This window comes from Euleptes europaea, chromosome 14 (genome assembly GCF_029931775.1).
Source record: "Euleptes europaea isolate rEulEur1 chromosome 14, rEulEur1.hap1, whole genome shotgun sequence".
In the NCBI taxonomy this organism is placed as follows: Eukaryota; Metazoa; Chordata; class Lepidosauria; order Squamata; family Sphaerodactylidae; genus Euleptes; species Euleptes europaea.
The window spans coordinates 42,826,739-42,845,291 of NC_079325.1; the positions used below are offsets into that span (position 1 = coordinate 42,826,739).

Sequence of the window (18,553 nt, forward strand, 5' to 3'; positions counted from 1 at the left end):
GAATAATTTTTATTTACATGATCAAAAAACAACAACCCTAACATTTCAAATCTCAGCTAGCTTTTTGCTTTGTTTTCCATTTATAAACTGTATTCTGCTGTAAAAGGTACAGTGGGGCTTATTTACACAGGAGTACTCAGCCTGTAGGGCAGGGGTGGGGAACCTTTTTCCTGCCAAGGGCCATTTGCACATTTATGACATCATTCAGGGGCCATACCAGGTGTAGATCTCCCGGTGGGGGGGGGAAGAGGCTAGGGTTGCCAGGTCTCCAGCCACCACCTGGAGGTTGGCAACCCCAGGGGAGGCCACACAGAAGACCTGCGGGGTGCCCCCCTCCCCCCTCCCAGGCGGAAGGGCAGCCAGCAGTGGGCCCAAGCAAACGAGGTGCTAGGGAGGCGCAGCCCACAGTTGATCGGTAAGGGAGGAAGGAAAACAGAAAGAGGAAAAGGGAGGGAGGGAGAAAGGGAGGGAGAAAGGGAGAGAAAAGGAGAAAGAAATGGAGAGAGAGGGAGAAAGAAAGAAAAGGACGGAGGGAGACAAAGAAAAGGACGGAGGGAGACAAAGACAGAGACAGAAAAAGAGGGAGAAAGAGGGAGAGAAAGGAGAGTGACAGAAAAAGAGGAAGAGAGAAAAGCCTCCCCCACACACACACACACCCGCTGGCCCCACGCGACTGGGCCCTAGCCTCCCCTGCCCACACACCCCCGGCGGCGCACAGAGCCTGGCACGACCGGGCCCCAGTCTCCATGCCCTCTCCTCCCCAGAGTCCACAAAAGGGCCGCCCCGAAGCCCAATCGGCTCCTGCATGCATGCTCTGCCGCCGGGAGCCGCCAGCCTCTTTCCCCCTCCTTCTCGCTGCTCAACAGCCGACAGTCGGCGAGAGGAGGTCCAAAGGGCACCGCAGCGCCGCTGTAAGCCGTGGTGCCCGGAACACCTCTGGGAGGGCCGGCCTGCGCCCCGCCTCTGCAGCAGGGTCCCAGAGCTCCCGAGGGCCACAAAAAATGTCCTCGGGGGCCACATATGGCCCCCGGGCCTGAGGTTCCCCACCCCTGCTGTAGGGTTACACTGGGGGAAGGCAATGGCAAACCACTCTGTAAACATAGTCTGCCTAGTAAACGTTGTGATGTGACGTCACCCTATGGGTCAGTGCTTACACAGGGGACTACTTTTACTTACACAGGACTATAGCCTGCTTTTCAGAATATTTCAGTTATTTTTCGTGGATGTTTTGTTACCTATGCCTTCTGCTGACTTTGCCTGCCTGCTCAGAGAATGCTTTTGTTGAATGGCAGGATAACCCTCTCTTGCAGAAGCAGTGTAATGTATGGGCAAGAGCAGGGGTGTCAAACATAAGGCCTGAGGGCCAGATCCAGCCCCTTGAGAGCTCTTATCTGGCCTGCAAGCCAGATAAGGCAGCTACCCACCCCCTCTCAATCTGGGCTGGTGAGGCATGGCCCAGCCTGACCATGTGACATTTATGTCATATCCGGCCCTCGTAACAATTGGGTTTGACACCACTGGGCTAGAGTGTTAAACTAGGATCTGGGAGTCTCAGATTCAAATCCCCAGGCTGCCATGACGCTTGTTTCGTGACTTTGGGCCAGTTACTAATCTACACTTCTCAGGATAAAATGGGGAAGCCATAACCATTTGCACCATCTGTAGCTTTCTAGAGCAAAGCTTCTTAAACTGTGGTTCGTGACACCATATGTGGTTGTGTAACTGAATGTGGGGGTCGCGAAAAATTTATGCAGATTAGTGTGCAAATTTGCTTTTATCTTTAATAAATGGCAAAATTATATGTATACCAAAAATGTTTTAAAATAAATTTCTTTATGATTTATTATCAGTAAAAGTTTGATTTATAGACCTATTTTATATACCTACATAACCAGGGTTGCGTAAAACTTTCTCGGGCACAAAGGGGTCGTGAGTGGAAAAAGTTTAAGAAGCCCTGCTCTAGTACACTCAAGGAAAGGTGGGATAAATATGTGCTAGACCAGTGGTTCCCAAAGTGGGCAGTACCACCCCCTGGGGGGCGGTGGGATTACCTAGGAGGGCACTAACAGGCAAGAGGGCAGCAGGGGCGCTATAGGTGGGCCCCTTCAACTGTGTTGTTGACTAATTTACAACAGATCAAGCTACGGCACCATGCTGGCAAATTTGGTGGAAGAGCTGGTACCACTGGATCAAGTTCATCAGTTTTGTTGAATAAATTTCAACTAAAAAGTTTTTATTTATTTTGAATAGATGTGCAATTAATTGTTACTGTTTTGAAATTTTATTGCTATTATCTTCTTTTATTGAGTCATGCAAACCCCTATTTTATATATAGGATAGGGGGCGCTGGGGTTGAGTTTGTGCAACCAAGGGGGCAGTGGCCCAAAAGTTTGGAAACCCCTGTGCTAGACAGACATCAGCCAACTTCTTATTATGAACTCATTCACTGGTGTCATTATGAACTCATTCACAGAGCGCTCAGCTCACTGCTTCTGCCATCAATACCAGCAAAGGTAATATTGATCTTTTACACAGGGTATTGAATGTGAAGTGATTTAGTCTCTCCTCATAACTTCATTACTGTAGTCACTACTAACATTTTTCAAGAAGGAAAACCGAAGCAAGAGTCCCATACAGGACCATCTGGTAACTTCATGTCAGCAAGATGGATGTAATTCTTCTGCTATTTGCCTTGGCCCTCACCAGAAAATCACCTAATGTGGTCTGACCTGCTCTTATAGTAGCAACCTTAGCCAAACAAACAAAAACTCAGCCCATTCTTTTCATGGGCAACCAATCTCTAAAGTCAATGCCACAAACAGTTAGGACTTAAGCCACTGAGCTCATGTGCTTCAGCATGACTGCGGCATTACATTTCTTTGAGAGTTGCATGTAACACCCATCCACAGAGTTTTTTCTCCCACACAACCTTACATGTAAGGAAAACAGTGGACAAATTTTTCCACGTGATTACAATACAACACCAAATATCTATGTGGCAGGACAGTGTGCAGAGACGGCAGGTGCGCATCCAAGTGCTGTGCACAAGAACCTGAGAATCAGGGCAAAAGACTATTTTAGCAAGAAGGTTCTCTTGACATCCCCACTCGTTTGTCTAACACCAATGCTTCTCCCTCATCCTCTAAGCCTAGGGTTTGATAGCAGAAATAATTCTAACTTACCACCTGGTTCTGGAAAAGCAGAGCTCACCCAGCTGCTCTAGCACAGCCCAAAACTCATCTGCTTCCTCCTTTAGATTCTGCTTGCAGTTTTTTGTTTGGGGTCTCCAGGCCACATATCCTCTGGCAGCAGTGGATTACTCATAGAAACCCAGTGCCTATGACTTCTCGAAGGTCTGCACTCATACTCAATCAAGAATCCCACCCCACAGCCTGAGCCTTTTTAAAAACATCAGTTATATAGGCTTTGTCCAGAGCATCAAGTTTCGCTTATACAGATTTCAGTAACTGAGAACTACATTCCTCAATATCCTGATGGAGAAGCAACACCAATCAGATGGATCTCGCCTTGGAGAATCACAATGCAACACGACGGAATCATCATATGGTTCCATCATCTCCTGAACAGCCCAAAAATATGGAAGGGGAAGAACAGAGTGGCATGTGTAGATGGAGGTCTAGATGCTGTGACTCTGCAAGCCACAGCAAGACTCAGTTGACCCCTGCAGAGAGTACTGCCAAATCAAAAGGTGGAGTGGGCCTAGCAGAATCAGCGTGGGCGGCTTAATCCATGTAAGTTATGATGCAGAACACCTCCAAACAATACCTCCTTCTACAAGTATTTTCCCTACCAATTTAGCAGTAGAGGGGTAAATTAGGTATAGGGAATATTGTCAAAGGCTTTCACGGTCAGAGTTCATTGGTTCTTGTAGGTTATCCGGGCTGTGTAACCGTGGTCTTGGAATTTTCTTTCCTGACGTTTCGCCAGCAACTGTGGCAGGCATCTTCAGAGTACTACTCTGAAGATGCCTGCCACAGTTGCTGGCGAAACGTCAGGAAAGAAAATTCCAAGACCACGGTTACACAGCCCGGATAACCTAGGTATAGGGAAAGTTACTACCTGTAGCTTTAGCTGATTAGGGAAACATGTCTACTGGTTCCCTGATGCCCAATATATCAATGGCAGGAAGAAAATACTGCAAGCCTATTTATTTATTTCAACTTTACAGAGTTGAAGCAGGCTGTTTTTAAAGGCATACCAAAAGGCAAGAAGCTGGAGTATATGTTTTGCTTCTTCATCCTCCATATTCAAAACCTTAATCGTACTGTTATTTCAATGTTTTGTTGCTAGCTTCTCACATATAAATACAGTGCAAAGTACTGGTTATATAAGTTACATTTCTGTTTTTTGAAACTACTATATATTAGCCTTTTAGCCAGCAAATACTTATGCTGTTAATTATAGCTAAGCCACAGCTATAGAAGTCTTAATTTTATCTCCTTCCTAGGACAGTTCAAGGAATCTGTACTATGCCATCTGGGTAGTTTAAGCAAAATATTCACATTCTTCCTAGAATCCAAGGAAAGCTGCAGATTCACATCCATCTCCCAGAAATTCACAATGGCCCTGAGAGGTAGGCTAGTATTAGCTGTATGCAAAAAAAAAAAAAAAGAGGTAAGACTTGCCTAAGGCAATCTACTACTAAGATTTAAACCTGAGACTTCCATCTTGCAGCTTATTCTCTTAGCCACTCTATCTCACACTAGGCTTAAGTGGGTGTGAGAGAAAATGCTAACTGGCAATAGTAAACACCTCAACTTATCTTGAGCAGTGCAGCAACTTTGCAAGAGAAATTAAGCAATGAGTAAAAATATCTACACTGGAAGTTTAAAAGAGCAAACTGTTAAAACTGGTTTCTGCATGAAACATTTATGTGTCACTGGTTATTAATTAAAGGGAAAACCAGTGACCAACACTGTACAATACAGCTCTAAGTACTGTGGACCAAACCCTATGTAGACTTTTGGATAATGTGAAAATATTTAACACTTATGAATTGTACTGTTCCAATGATTCAGGGAGGGAATTGTCCACTATTTAAAAGCAACAATTCAAAATGTTCAGACCAAGGGTAGCATTTTTGTTTGTTTTGCACCTCTCATTGAGTAGCACTCAGTTAATTGTCTTTGTGTTTACTATTTTTATATGGGATACTGATCTCAACTTGTACAGTAAGTCAGAAAGTTGCAACAACGGGACTACTTAAGCCTGAAGTTATTTTTAAAATGAAGTACATCCAGCAAATTATCGCAGTGCAGTTTAGTGTAGCATTAGCTCTAGTCTTTCCACTGATTTCAATTTGCTTAAAACGGGAAGAACTCTGCACAGGATTGTACTGTAAGGCTCCGTTCCTTTACTGATGGAGGGAATGATATAGCACCATCTTTACAAAAATGTCCACTCTGTTGTATAATGCAATATAAACTAAGCCACGAGACTAGGTCTTAAATCCTGAGTACCTTTGTGTCTCAGGGCCTTAAATGTTATGCTCCTAGCTTTCTGCAGGGCTGTGCTCAGCTTTCTACAGCAAGGCTACTCTGGGTTCTCTGAGAGAGCCTTAATCCGTTAGCTCTTCTGCATGACATGGAGTCTTAAGGAGTGTTGAGCTAAGAGGACAGGACCCTTCCTGAAAATTTGTATGGCACTAGTATGATCAATGTCACAATAATTGTTCTCAGGATAGCGGCCTTAATAAATAAAAGAACTTTATTCTAGAGTGTTTGAGAAGTTGCAAAATTACAGTAGCATTGACTAGGAAGGTTCTTGAGCAGTAAGTACCTTTGCTAAGATACTGCCCATATGAACTGAAAGATTGGCTGAAGACCACAAGTTAGCTCAGGGGTACATAACCTTTCAGTATGAGTACCAAACTAAGGCAATGTTCCCTACAAAGACACTTGTGTGACAACAAGTGAGACCTTGGGGGGAGAGAGAATAAGAGACCAACAGTGCAATCCTAAGCAGAGTTACACCCATCCAAGACTTCTAGGGTCTGGAATTCAGTGCTGCAAGCACCTCAGTTGCTTGGGCAGAGAACTGGCCCTGTGAGCCATGAAAAAGTGGCTGGCATGCATCTACCTGGTATCCGTACCACAGGTTGCCTACCTGAGTTATCCTTTTGAATCCAATTAGTTTTCAGCCAAAAATTTTATATTCTGACACTTTCAGAGATATGCGGGATACCTTTTGCTATGTTAATTCTTTATTAAAACTGTAGTGCTAAAAACTTGGTAAGCAAATATTTGAAGAGTTGTAGTTCAGTTTGGTGTTTGAACTCACGCCAGTAAAGTGAACGCTATTTTCCCGAGAAAAATACTTTCATTTGTACAACAGATTTTTTATTTTTTGGGATTAATTTACCTCACTTTTAACAGAATTAGTATCAAACTGGCAAAAAATTATAAGGTCTACATGTGGCATCACAAGTTCAGAAAGACTAAACTACCTTAACCTCACCCGATAATATTTTGGTTGTGTCATCTTAGATGCATTTCAGTCTTACCAACACTGCAAAGCACTTTCTTTCCTAATTGTACATTATACACACACTTGTGACTTCTTAAAATCCTCCCAATTCACAGAATATTTTAATCGCTGTCATTTACATAAAGTCAGAGCCAGCCTTCTTTACAAGCAAAAGCTGAACAATCAATCATAACAAACAACGCCACAAGTTCAAATTTATATTCCCTCTTGTAGCCCACAGGAGGCCCTCAAGCTACTTCACAATTACGATCACGATCTACTAATTTCCCCACACTAGCGCTATTTAATTGTATTGTCCATCAGACTAGACCAGTGAATGCCCTAAACAGCCATTCGGGGGTCATCTTGTGTGGAGGACTTGCAACTGGGGGGGGGTGCTTAAATCTTCTTCTATCCCCCCCCCCATTTCTGTCTCTCCCTCACAAGCTGCTTATCCTCCCAAATGTATATTCTGATAATCTTGCTGTGGGGGTGGGGGGAGAGAATAGGGGAAAAAGTATGGAAAGTATTGAGCATCCTCCCCCATTAACACACAACTGCCACTGAATAAGAGGTAAATAAAGTAAGGGGGCACACTTGTTAAAATCTACTAACATTTCTTCCATCATAGAATTTAAGGTAGTATACATCAGCTCCTAAGAGGTCTCCCATCCAAGCACTGACGATTCAGATCTCTTTAGACAGAGTGAAGCTGCTGCATCATTTGCCTTCCCTTCATATTTATTTAATTAGAAATGCAACATAGCAGTTAATAGTAGTCAAGCAAATTCTTAACTTATATAACCTAAGTCAAGATTATTTTATTTATTTAAAAGTTTGTACTCCACCAAACATGGCTTTGGGAGCCCTCAGTTATACCCAAGGCAGAACTGTTCACACTGATTATACCAGCCAAAGAACATGGTTAAGAAAGAGGTGCGCTGCTCAGTTTTGTGATCTGTATCTTAACAACATCTTTTAACTTCCACTTACTGGAATGTAATTCTTGCTCTAAACACACACATACCCAATAATTCTATTTTTGCCTCTAATGTGGTTGCTCTGAATTTGTCAATTTAGTTAACACAGCCTATAATTTGGCATATGACCATTTTGAATCCAAACTATGTCCAAACTAGATGAGACAGTGGGATCAAATTTCCTATACCAGTGATGGCGAACCTTTTAGAGACCGAGTGCCCAAACTGCAACCAAAAACCCACTTATTTATTGCCGAGTGCCAATGCGGCAATTTAACCTGAATACCACCCCCAGAGGGGGCCCAGAGGGAGAGGCTAGGGTTGCCAAGTTCCTCTTCGCCATGAGTGCGAGGTTTTTGGGGTGGCGCCTGAGGAGGGCAGGGTTTGGGGAAGGACTTCAGTGCCATAGAGTCCAATTGCCAAAGTGGCAATTTTTTCCAGGGGAACTGATCTCTATTGGTTGGAGATCACCTGTAATAGCAGATCTCCAGCTAGTACCTGGAGATTGGCAACTAGTTCCTTAGTGTTTTCTCTCTACATATCAAGACAAATGGAAAGGTGTTTGGAGGATAGCTTGTGGGCACTTCAAAGGTGGAATAGGACTGCACGCCCCTCCGCCCGCACAGACCCAGAGGGTGCTGGAGAAGCCGCTGGAGGGAAAGAAGGAAGGAAGGAAAGAAGGGAAGGGAGGGGGAAAGGGAAGGAAGGGAGGGAGAGAAAGAAAGAAAAAGAGAGAGAAAGGGAGAAAGAAATGGAGCAAGGGAGAGAAAGAAAAGGACAGAGGGAGACAGAAAAAGAAAGAGGCCATTTATGCATGGGAGGTTTTGCCTTGGATTTGCCACTCGGTGGGGCGCGGTGGCAGGCTTGTGAGAGGCGAGCAGGGTGGGGCAGAGGGCGCCTCCTTCGCACCCACCGACCAGCCATGCCCCTCCGCCTGCATAGGCCCAGACGGCGCCGGAGAAGCCGCCAGCCATGCCGAGTGTGGGCGCTCGGCTTCTGTTCCCCGCTCTCCCACCCGCCTGGCTGGCCGCGCACGCTCCAGCGGCAGCAATGGCGGCAGCTTCTGTGGGAGAGTCCGGGGGCCACCGCCAATGATGTCGGAGGTTCCCCACCCCTGGGCTACAGCCTCCCCCATCCGGGGTGGGGCAGAGCCGGAGAGGCCAGCGGATTGGAGGAACCGTGAGTGCCGGCAGAAAGGGCTACGCGTGCCGGAAGTGGCACCCGTGCCATAGGTTCGCCAACACGGTCCTATACTTATTAAAAGAACCTTAAAAGCCACTGTAGGGAGGGCCCCAGGATGAGGTAAAAGTACAGTGTATGTTTTCCTCAATCTCTCCTTCAAAGCTATTTGCCCTAAGAAACAAAACATATAGGCCCTGTACAGAGCATTGTGACATTATATGCAGGATACTGGGGAACAGCACAGACTTGCACATAGTTTCTTATGGGGGTTATTTATTATTTATTTATTTATTTATTCATTCATTCTAACCCACCCTTCTTAGCCAAAGCCAGGCTTAGGGCGAATAACATCAAAATTAACATAAATAACATAAATAACTATACAAATCTCAGCAATCTAAAAACATAAACACTGGATATTGCTAAAAATACAGTACCCGCTGAGAGCGCAGGTAGCAGGCTTTGCCGGGGAGGGCGGGATATAAATTTAATTAATAAAATAAAAGCCCCCTCTAGCTCCTAATAAACAAATACAGATAAAGGTGGGCAGGTAGGCCAACATCGATGACATCCGCGGCTGCCCTCAACTGTAGGCCTGGTGAAATAACTCTGTTTTGCTGGCCCTGCGGAACTCTTTAAGGTCCTGCAGGGCCCTGTTGTTACTAGGAAGAGAATTCCACCAGGCCAAAAAAGCCCAGGCTCTTATCGAGGACAGCCATAAACTCCTAGGGCTGGGGACCATCAGCAACTTGGTGTCTATTGAATGTAATGTTCTTGGGGGGGATTGCTGCTTCCCTCACCCAACCTACTCCCCTCAGCTTCTCTGTACAACTTTCAGTAGCACAGAAGGAGCTACCACTTCAGCTCCACATTGTGGAAACAAAGCGCAGCACTGAAACAGCAGCCTCCTTAGGTCTTCTTCTGAATTCCAGCCTCAGAAATGAACAGGGAACTCCACTGACTGCTAGATAGCACTCTTCCTTTCCCAAAAGGTAACCATCCATTTGAGAGCCTTGCTGTGTTCCACCCTCCCCAACTGGCGTATTGGGCACTGCCAGCCAAACGTGGCTGCCGCTGTCAGACCGCATGCTCAACTCTCAAGATACCTTTTAACAAACAAGAAACCCGTCCCTGGCTTTTTCTCTCAAGCTGGCACGTAGGACTGAGCCACCTATATACACACACAGTTTGCCATACAGGTGTTCACCTAGAGGCAAGCATCTGTGCTTTCTACTAGAGGTTTTTCTACACCTCCTCTTCTATTGAGCACACTGGGTGCTGCATTTCTAAAAAGTGCAAATATATCAGTGTTTGAATGTGTATAATATAGGTCAGTGTTACATCATTAAGACCAAAGGATTTCCCATGAAAGCAGCTGTAGACCAAATAGTATTCCTATACTAGTCACATAATCTGGACAGTGCAAGACTCTATCAACCCAATGCGGCACGTCTAGATGGAAGTTCCACAATTTCTACGCTGGGGGAGGAATAACAGAACAAGAAAGTTTTATCTCAACTTTTAATTACAGGTTACAAGGCAGTACTTCAAGTACTAACAGTACAAGGGAAGCACTTGGTTTTTGTATTTATATCCCATCAATTTAACTCACAAAAGCCTTGTAGATGGATTACAACTTGAAAATCAATACAACAAAGCAATATTTAACAACATTAAAGTAGTGATTATATTAAAATATAAGCAACAGCCTAAATAAGACAGCTCGCTGCCTCTCTCCCAGAATTCCAGCAGAATAAAGCTTTCTTAACACTTTCAGCAAAACAAGCCTAGTAGGCCTATCTTGAGAAGCTGTTCCACAGAGAAATCATCAATACCTATACTTGATGGGGAAAAAACAATCTGGCTTCAAGAAATTAAGCCCTCTGAACCAAGCCCTCATGTGAAGGTCACAGTATATGAATAACAGAGCAATCCTGAAGGGATGTGTGTGGAAGCTCTTAGGAGCCAGCGTGACCCCTGCGCCAGCGCTGGAGTCACTTGCACTGGCTGAAGTGGCGCAAATGCTGACGCAGGGCCACTTATGCTAGTGTTGGGGAGCCGCGCAGGAGCGCTTCCCCAGCACCAGGGCTCGCGCTGGCACCAAAGAGGGCATCCCAGGGGGAAGGGGCTGACTTTAGTCAGCTGCTTAAGCCCTTTTGCACCAAGAATGTCCCGTTTTGGTGGCGCGAATTTGTGCCGGCAAAAAGGGTGGTGTAGCCCCTGAAACCCTATGGAGGAGTTTCACAGGGTTTTTACAAAATTACATTTAAAGCTTGTTTTTTCAGGCCGGCTAGCTGCTCAGGAGGCAGTTGGCTGCCCCATCCCCCCCACACACACCCCCTTAGGATTGCACTCTAAGAGTCACACAAGACCAGGCACTTACCAAGACCTTTAACACCAGGCAAAGCTCACTGGTTTTTCCCTCACATACCCAAGCACTGCAAAGACCCTTAAAACACTAAACAGCAGTGCTCTCTAGGGTGAATAGGAACTATTGTCTAGAAAAAAACTACATGAAGTGAAACATACATGAAATTAGACGGAAATCTTGTATACCATATTGCTTGCAAATGTTTAAAATATAAGATAATTTTACCACCAGATACTGAAAAATACAATTCAGACAGGAGTCATTTAAAGACAGCAGCAAGTAGTTTACAAAAGCCTGTACTTCAACCTACTCAAGATGCATTTCATATGCCAACAGAAGGTCCATGGCTCAATCACTGTATCTCTTTGCAGACCTTTCTTTGCCCAAGGCTCTAGAAAGTGAGTGCCAGAGTAGAAAAAGCAGACATAGACAAAGCAATGGTCTGATCTAAGGCAGATTCATATCTTTATGGGAGTACTGACTTCACCCACATCTTACTGAATTAATAAACTTATTTATAAGTTAAAATAAGGCAAGCCTTTACATTAATTTTAAAGCAAAATTCAATTATATGTCTAGAAGCTGATGTCACAAGCAAACAGCTTGTTCCCATGGAGGTTATTTACACAAACACATGCCAGCCACTAGCAGATTCTTAATTTGCACATGACACACTCCTGCAAGTGTGATGTATCTGGGAGAGACCCAGGTTTAAATTTCCACTCTGCCATGGAATTTTGCTGGATAACCTCGGGCCAGTCACACACGCACAGCCTAACCTACCTTACCAGTTTGTTGTGAAGATAAAATGGAGAAGAGGAGAACAATGTTGACTGTTTTGGTTCCCCATTGGGGAGAAAGGCAACATATAAATGTAAATAAATACTGCATTATTTTATATCAGGGGTGGGGAACCTCCGGCCCGCGGGCCACATCTGGCCCACGAGATCATTTTGTCCAGCCCCCGGCCCGCCTGCCGAGGTTGGGAGCTCCACAGCCCATCTGCCAAGGCCAGGAGCTCCACGGAGCTAGCTATCGCTAGCCAGGCCCTCCTCTCAGCATTTCAGGCTTCACTGGGAAGCGGGAGCGCATGCACAAAAAACTGAAGGTGGATTGGATGATTATGGGGGCGTTTCCCCTAAGTCTCCCGGCTTCCTTTTCCTTGCTTTCGGTTCCTCGTGAGAGAGAACACGTGCGTCTGGCAGGCTCTCTCAGCACCCCTCCCCTTTACTGCCAGCTTTTTCCAGGTAAGCTGAACCTTCCTCCCCCTCCTAGCTTGTTTGTGACCCGAGTGGCCGGGCGCTCCCCCAGCCGCAACCCCATACCACGGCCTGAAGCTGCTGAGGCAGCCGAAGCTCCTGCCTCCTTCTCCCCCCGCCCCGTGTGCTTGCCGCGCCGCGGCTTAAAGTTCCCCGGGTGGCCAAAGCTCCCGTCTCCATTCTTTCTCCCTCCCCCGTGTGCTTGCCGTGCCCAACCCTCCCCGTGCTCCATTCCCCCTGGCCCGCGCGCTAGTCGTGCCACCGCTGGAGGGTCCCCGCCAAGCCCTCCCCGTGCTCCGTTCTTCCCGGCCCCCGCGCTTGCCGCGCCACCAATAGAGGATGTCCCTGTGCTCCGTTCTTCCTGCCCCCTGCGCTTGCTGCGCCACCGTCAGAGGGTTCCTACCCAACCCACCCGTGCTTCGTTCTTCCCGGGCCCCGCGCTTGCCGCGCTGCCACCAGAGGGTCTCTGCCCAACCCTCCGTGCTCTGTTCTTCCCGCCCCCCCGCGCTTGCTGCACCGCCGCCAGAAGGTTCCCGCCCAACCCCCCTTGCTCCGTTCTTCCTGCCCCCCGCGCTTGCCGTGCCGCCACCAGAGGGTCCCTGCCTAACCCTCCCCATGCTCTGTTCTTCCTGCTTGCCGCGCCGCCGCCAGAGGGTCCCCGCCCAACCCTCCCCGTGCTCCATTCCCCCTGGCCTGTGCGCTAGTCGTGCCACCGCCGGAGGGTCCCTGCCCAGCCCTCCCTGTGCTCCGTTCTTCCCGGCCGGCATTCTTGCGTTTGTGTGTGTGAGATCCCCATGCGGGGGAGGGGGTGCTTCCCCCTATCGCGTGGGTGAGTGTGTGTGCGCGATCCTGGGCTGCAGGGTGGCCCAGGGGGGGGGAGAGAGAGCCCCATGAGGGGGGGTGTTGGAGGGGAAGCCTCCCTTTTCTTTCCTTCCTTCCTTTTCTTTCTTTCCTCCCTTTCTTCTTTCCTTCCTTCCTTCTTTTTCTTTCTTTCCTTCCTTCTTTCCTTCCTTCCCTCCCTACTCTGCATAGCCTCTGCTAGGGTTGCCAATCTCCAGGTGGTGGCGGGAGACCTGGCAACCCTAGCTTCTACCCCCCCTCCGCCGGGAGAGCTACGCCTGGTATGGCCCCCGAATTATGTTATAAATTCGCAAATGGCCCTTGGCAAGAAAAACGTTCCCCACCCCTGTTTTATATGCTTGGTTTTAAAGCTAGTATAAAACTATTACAGCCAGAGTTACACAAACATTGTATTGAAGAACTGCCCAGATAAGCTGCAACAGAAAAGGTGAAAACAAGACAAAACAGAAGGTGCACAGAGAATCTTCAAATATGTAAACTTTTTTTGTATTTATTTGATCATCCTTTGATCATTATTTGGGATCATTGAATAAATACTAATTACTGTTTACATATCTGAAGATTCTCTGTGCACCTTTTGTTTTGTCTGGTTTTTACAAAAACATCAACATGCCTATGTATACCTATATTCAGCTATAATTTTTCAACTACAGTTACAGATAATCAGGTAAAAAACAATCAGCAAAACCAAATAGAAACATAGCTGACACTCCTATTTTCCCTGGTCCACATACCCATTATGCACAGTTCCAGAAGCAAAAGGTAACACCCTATCTGAAAACAAACCAAAGCTATGTAATTGCAGGAATATATTGTATTACTTAGCACTGCCACAAAGTAAGCTATTGTTAACCCATTAAGCATATTAGAGTTTGTCAAATCAGAGTTAGATTAACAGGGCTATCTAATTTTCTACAGTCCGACCACGTATTATATTTTGTTTCAGTTAGAGGCATTGTACTGCTGACAGGCCAAAAACCTTGCTCAGAAGGCAAAATCTAAGAAATCAAAATATTTAGGGACCACTGCATTGCAAAACACAGATTTGCAATGATGCTTTAGAAACTACCATAAAGGTCCTATTTCAACACCTTTGTATTAAAACTGGAACTTCAAATGAGGTATTTGCTGGAACTGCTTCCATTTATTCATGGCGAATGTAACATAAAATGTTATACAAACACTATTAAGTTCTAGAATGCAGGTACCTCAATACACAAAAGAAATGAATGCTTGCATCCACTATAAAAACCCACAAGATCATTTATTTTATCACTAATCAATTATGATCCATCCAAACCCAGCAGAAAGGATCTACTCTTTGCCAAGATGACTGAGCTAAAGAAGCACACTGAAGGGCTTAGAGGCCTGCAAGAGCGCAGTATTCACAAATCTCTGTGGGAGAGCACTATCTGGTAGGGCAGGGCAGATAAAGTAGGATTCATGCACATACAACTAAAAACCATTCACAAGGAAAGAGGTTGTACAATACAGGCTCCTAACAGGCATTAACAACTGCAAGAGGCAAGAACGTGAACTGGTTTGGTACAAAATTTATATTTAAAACACAGATGGAGATAGTTTCAAATTTATTTAACATCTGCAAGGACAAGACGAGAAATACAAAACCGGAGAGAAAGAATAATCACCCAATGGGGATTTTTACCTATTCCATAGGCTTTAGCACAGATCCACTGTAAATTAGCAGCAATTTTTGCTCGAGATGAATCATAGAGTTCCAACGGAATGATCTCAGCTGCACTATCTGTCAGAGAATCCATTTTTCTTCGGGTGCTATCCCCACCAGCACAAACATCAACATCCACCATCTGAAACAAAAATAAGAACCCAGCCTAACAATTATGCATCACAGTTTATGAGAAATATGTACATAACATCAGGAACAAACTCTGTAGCATCAAAACTATAATGTTATAGCAGGGTTTGATCTCTGTACAGCAAATCTTAGTTTGAATTCCTTGCCTCTAATACTTAAGCTGTTTAACACTCTACGATATACTTTCAATAACTAGGTAAATCCATCTTCTGCTATATGAGGCACAGACTACCTTATACTATTCATATCCATCAGCATAAGCTTGCTGCAAATACCTCTCTCTCTCTCCAGTGTGTTGTCTAACAATACAGACAGGTACCAAGCAGCTGGCTGGAAGGGGAAGTCTTTATCATCTGGCTTCCCCAACAATGGAAAAGTGGGAGGAGGGTTTCACAACAGGGAATGAAGGCAACCGAAGGAAGAGGCTCAGGGGTTTCTCACTCCTGTCATGCCCTTGTGTCTTTCCTTCACCCTACCCCTAAGAGAAATCAGCAGCTGAGAGAAACAGAAGCACCAGACACCCTGAGGCAGGAAGATCAAGGGAAAGGGGCAGGGCAAAGAGGTCTTTTCACCAATGTATTCCTTACTGCAGCACACCCGGGCACATGCCAAGATCAAGGTGGCAAAAGGAAAGGTGTTTCGACCTACCCTTTCTGGCAGCGTGTTGCTCTCCAACAAAGACAACAAAAGAAGGTCGTTCCCTCAACACCCTCATCCATCACAGCTTCTCTTTCCACTGTATTACTACTCTCCTTTCCAAAATTCCCCTAGATTTGCTCCTGCTTGCTTCAAGCCCTCCCCAGGCCTCTCTAGAATTTTGTTGTTATAAACATAACATCACAGTAACAGGATTCAGCTCTCACCTAACACCCATCTTAGCCCCTCCTCACTATATTTCTGCCTTCCTCTTTACAGTCCTTATACCAGACCTCCAGATCTGGTTCTCACTCCCACTGCCCCTTCGAAACAAGCCCCTCCAAAACCTTATCTTTGAAGCCCATCTCACTATCCTTGCCAAAAGACCCCTCACACACCTCATCTTGGCCTTTCCTGCACCCAAATTCTAGCCTCTTGACAGCTACGAAAAATTGTATTTTTCCCTCTATAAACAAAATTAGACAGTCGTTACATGTGTAATATTATGTTGTACACAGACAATAACAGCATAATATTTAAGTCTTCCTCTCTTTGTACGTAATTTACCCCCAATCCAACTCTGGCCTTCCCCATTCCCCAGATCCCTCCTTTGCCCTTAGATCCTTTGATTTGAAACTGACTTCATAATGTACAAAACCAGACCTCGATCTCTGTGTGCGCCTTACACCCACTCCCCTATATAAAACCAAACCAACGTCCCCCACTTTTCTGCTGCCTCGCACCCCAGTTCCTTTCAGTCCACCCCAAGCAAACATTGAATAAACCTACCCCCCCCACACACACCAATCTTGGCCCAGACCCGCTCCACAACCTACTCCCCCTCCCCCCCTTCCCCGTCACCCTATAATCCCACACAAAAACATGCAATAACCATAACCACTCTCATTCACACGCACACCCCCAGTCTTGGCACACCCCCAGTCTTGCCCTTAGATCCTCTGATTTGAAACTGGCTTCATAATGTACAAAACCAGACCTCGATCTCTGTGGGCGCCTTACACCCACTCCCCTATATAAAACCAAACCAACGTCCCCCACTTTTCTGCTGCCTCGCACCCCAGTTCCTTTTAGTAGACCCCAAGCAAACATTGAATAAACCTACCCCCCCACACACACACCAATCTTGGCCCAGACCAGCTCCACAACCTACTCCCCCTCCCCCCCTCCCCTATAATCCCACATAAAAACATGCAATAACCATAACCACTCTCATTCACACGCACACCCCCAGTCTTGGCCCAGGCCGCCCGCTGCGCCCACTTCCCTGCCCCACAGAGCCTAACCAACCCCGCACGCCATAATCAGACACCACCACATACATCTCCCCCCTTTGCTGTCCCTCCCTCGCCCCCCTCCTCGCCCAGCCATCAGACCACCACCCATATGGTGGTGCGCCACCCCCCCCACCCCTTTTCCAACTGACAGACCCACAGCCTTTCCCACCCCACCCCCCACCCCCAACGCCGCACTTCTCCCTCCCCTCACCTTTCTCGAAGCCGCAGCTACCTCATTCCCCCATCAGGCTCGGAGCCCCCGGCCGCGCCCAGGCCCAAATCTGGAAAGGGGTGGCGGGGGGGGGGCACAGAACGGCTCTCCAAGGAGGGGCGGGCGGAGGCTACGCGGCCCCACCGCGCTGTGGGCCGGAGGGGGGGAGGGAGGACAGGAATCGGGCGGCTGAAGGGGGAGTGAGGCGCGCGCGCCCGGCGAGCCTTCGCCGCGTCTCATAAACAGAAAAAAAAAGATGGGGGGGGTGTAAGGCGCGCGCGCGTGCGTGCGTCGCTGCCGGGCGCGCGCCTTGTGGAAAGCAAGGAGCGGGGGGGGGCGGAGTCCGTTCCCTGGAATTGTAGCCGCTCGCGCACCCGCGCGGCCTGTGGCGAGCGCGCGCTCCCTCCCTTCCGACGGTTGGTCGCCTCCGTCTCGCGCCGGTCGTTACCCTCCTCGGCGCATGCGCCCCGCTTCGGGAGCCGCTGCCGCTGGGCCGCTGGCCCCGCCCTTCTCCTCCTCCTCCTCCTCGCTCGAACCCTGCCTAGGCAACTGTCTCCTAGGGAATGAGATTGAATGACAGGGACGGGGGCGGGGGGGGGAGACGGTTCGGACTCGGGGAGGGAGAGGGGTAAAGGGGCGTGGCCCACCGCGGGCCCAACCAGTAAAGTGGCGCACCGGCCTCGGGCGGACGAATGGCTGCGTTTCGCGCCCGCCCTTGCCTTGATGACGGATTTGAACCCCGCCCCCCTGAAGTGCTGAAGCGTCTTTGAAGACAGTTGACACATCGAGCCTGTCTGTCAATTGGACTTAATATTATTTTTTTAAGGGTTGCTGTTGTTATTTGCGTTGGCCGCAAAGGAAAAAAACGGATACAAATCTTTAAATAAATATAGGACAGTGATCTTGGGTTTTAAATGTTTAAATGTACATTTTTAAAAAAAATTGTTTTCTTATTAAGTCACATGTGTGTGTGTTAAGTGCCGTCAAGTCGCTTCCGATTCATGGCGACCCTATGAATGAAAGTCCTCCAAAATGTCCTATCTTTGACAGCCTTGCTCAGATCTTGCAAATTGAAGGCTGTGGCTTCCTTTATTGAGTCAATCCATCTCTTATTAAGTCACATACAATTTCAATATTGTCGTCTTCAGAGTTACATAAAATAAAACAATTTCAAATTAATCAATCTAATCAGTATTGACTTTTTCTGACTTCCCCTCTCCCCTCCTCTATCAAATTAATATGTAATCCCCTCTGTATTTGTTTTCTAATTCATTATAGTTCACTGTATCATTTCAATAAACTACATATTATCATCCTATATATGGGTTTTAAATGTGTAAATGTACATTTTGTTGAAACGGTGGCCTTTGCTCAATTTGGTGGCCTTACAGTCTGGCAGGGAAGACATTGCCAGCACGATCCTATGCAGTCACTC

At 46.8% G+C, this 18,553-nt stretch overlaps 1 protein-coding gene across 1 annotated transcript in view; it reads right to left on the reverse strand.

Moving 5' to 3' along the window:
* CAMSAP1 (calmodulin regulated spectrin associated protein 1) overlaps window positions 1–17,185 on the reverse strand; it is a 42,857-nt gene extending 25,672 nt beyond the window's left edge. The window contains exons 1-2 of the mRNA XM_056860342.1: window positions 17,119–17,185; window positions 14,806–14,968 (exon numbers count right to left, since the gene is read on the reverse strand). Coding sequence (XP_056716320.1) covers window positions 14,806–14,968 — 163 coding nt within the window. The 5' untranslated portion in view covers window positions 17,119–17,185. The remainder of the gene's footprint in view (window positions 1–14,805; window positions 14,969–17,118) is intronic.
* Window positions 17,186–18,553: the final 1,368 nt, after the last annotated feature.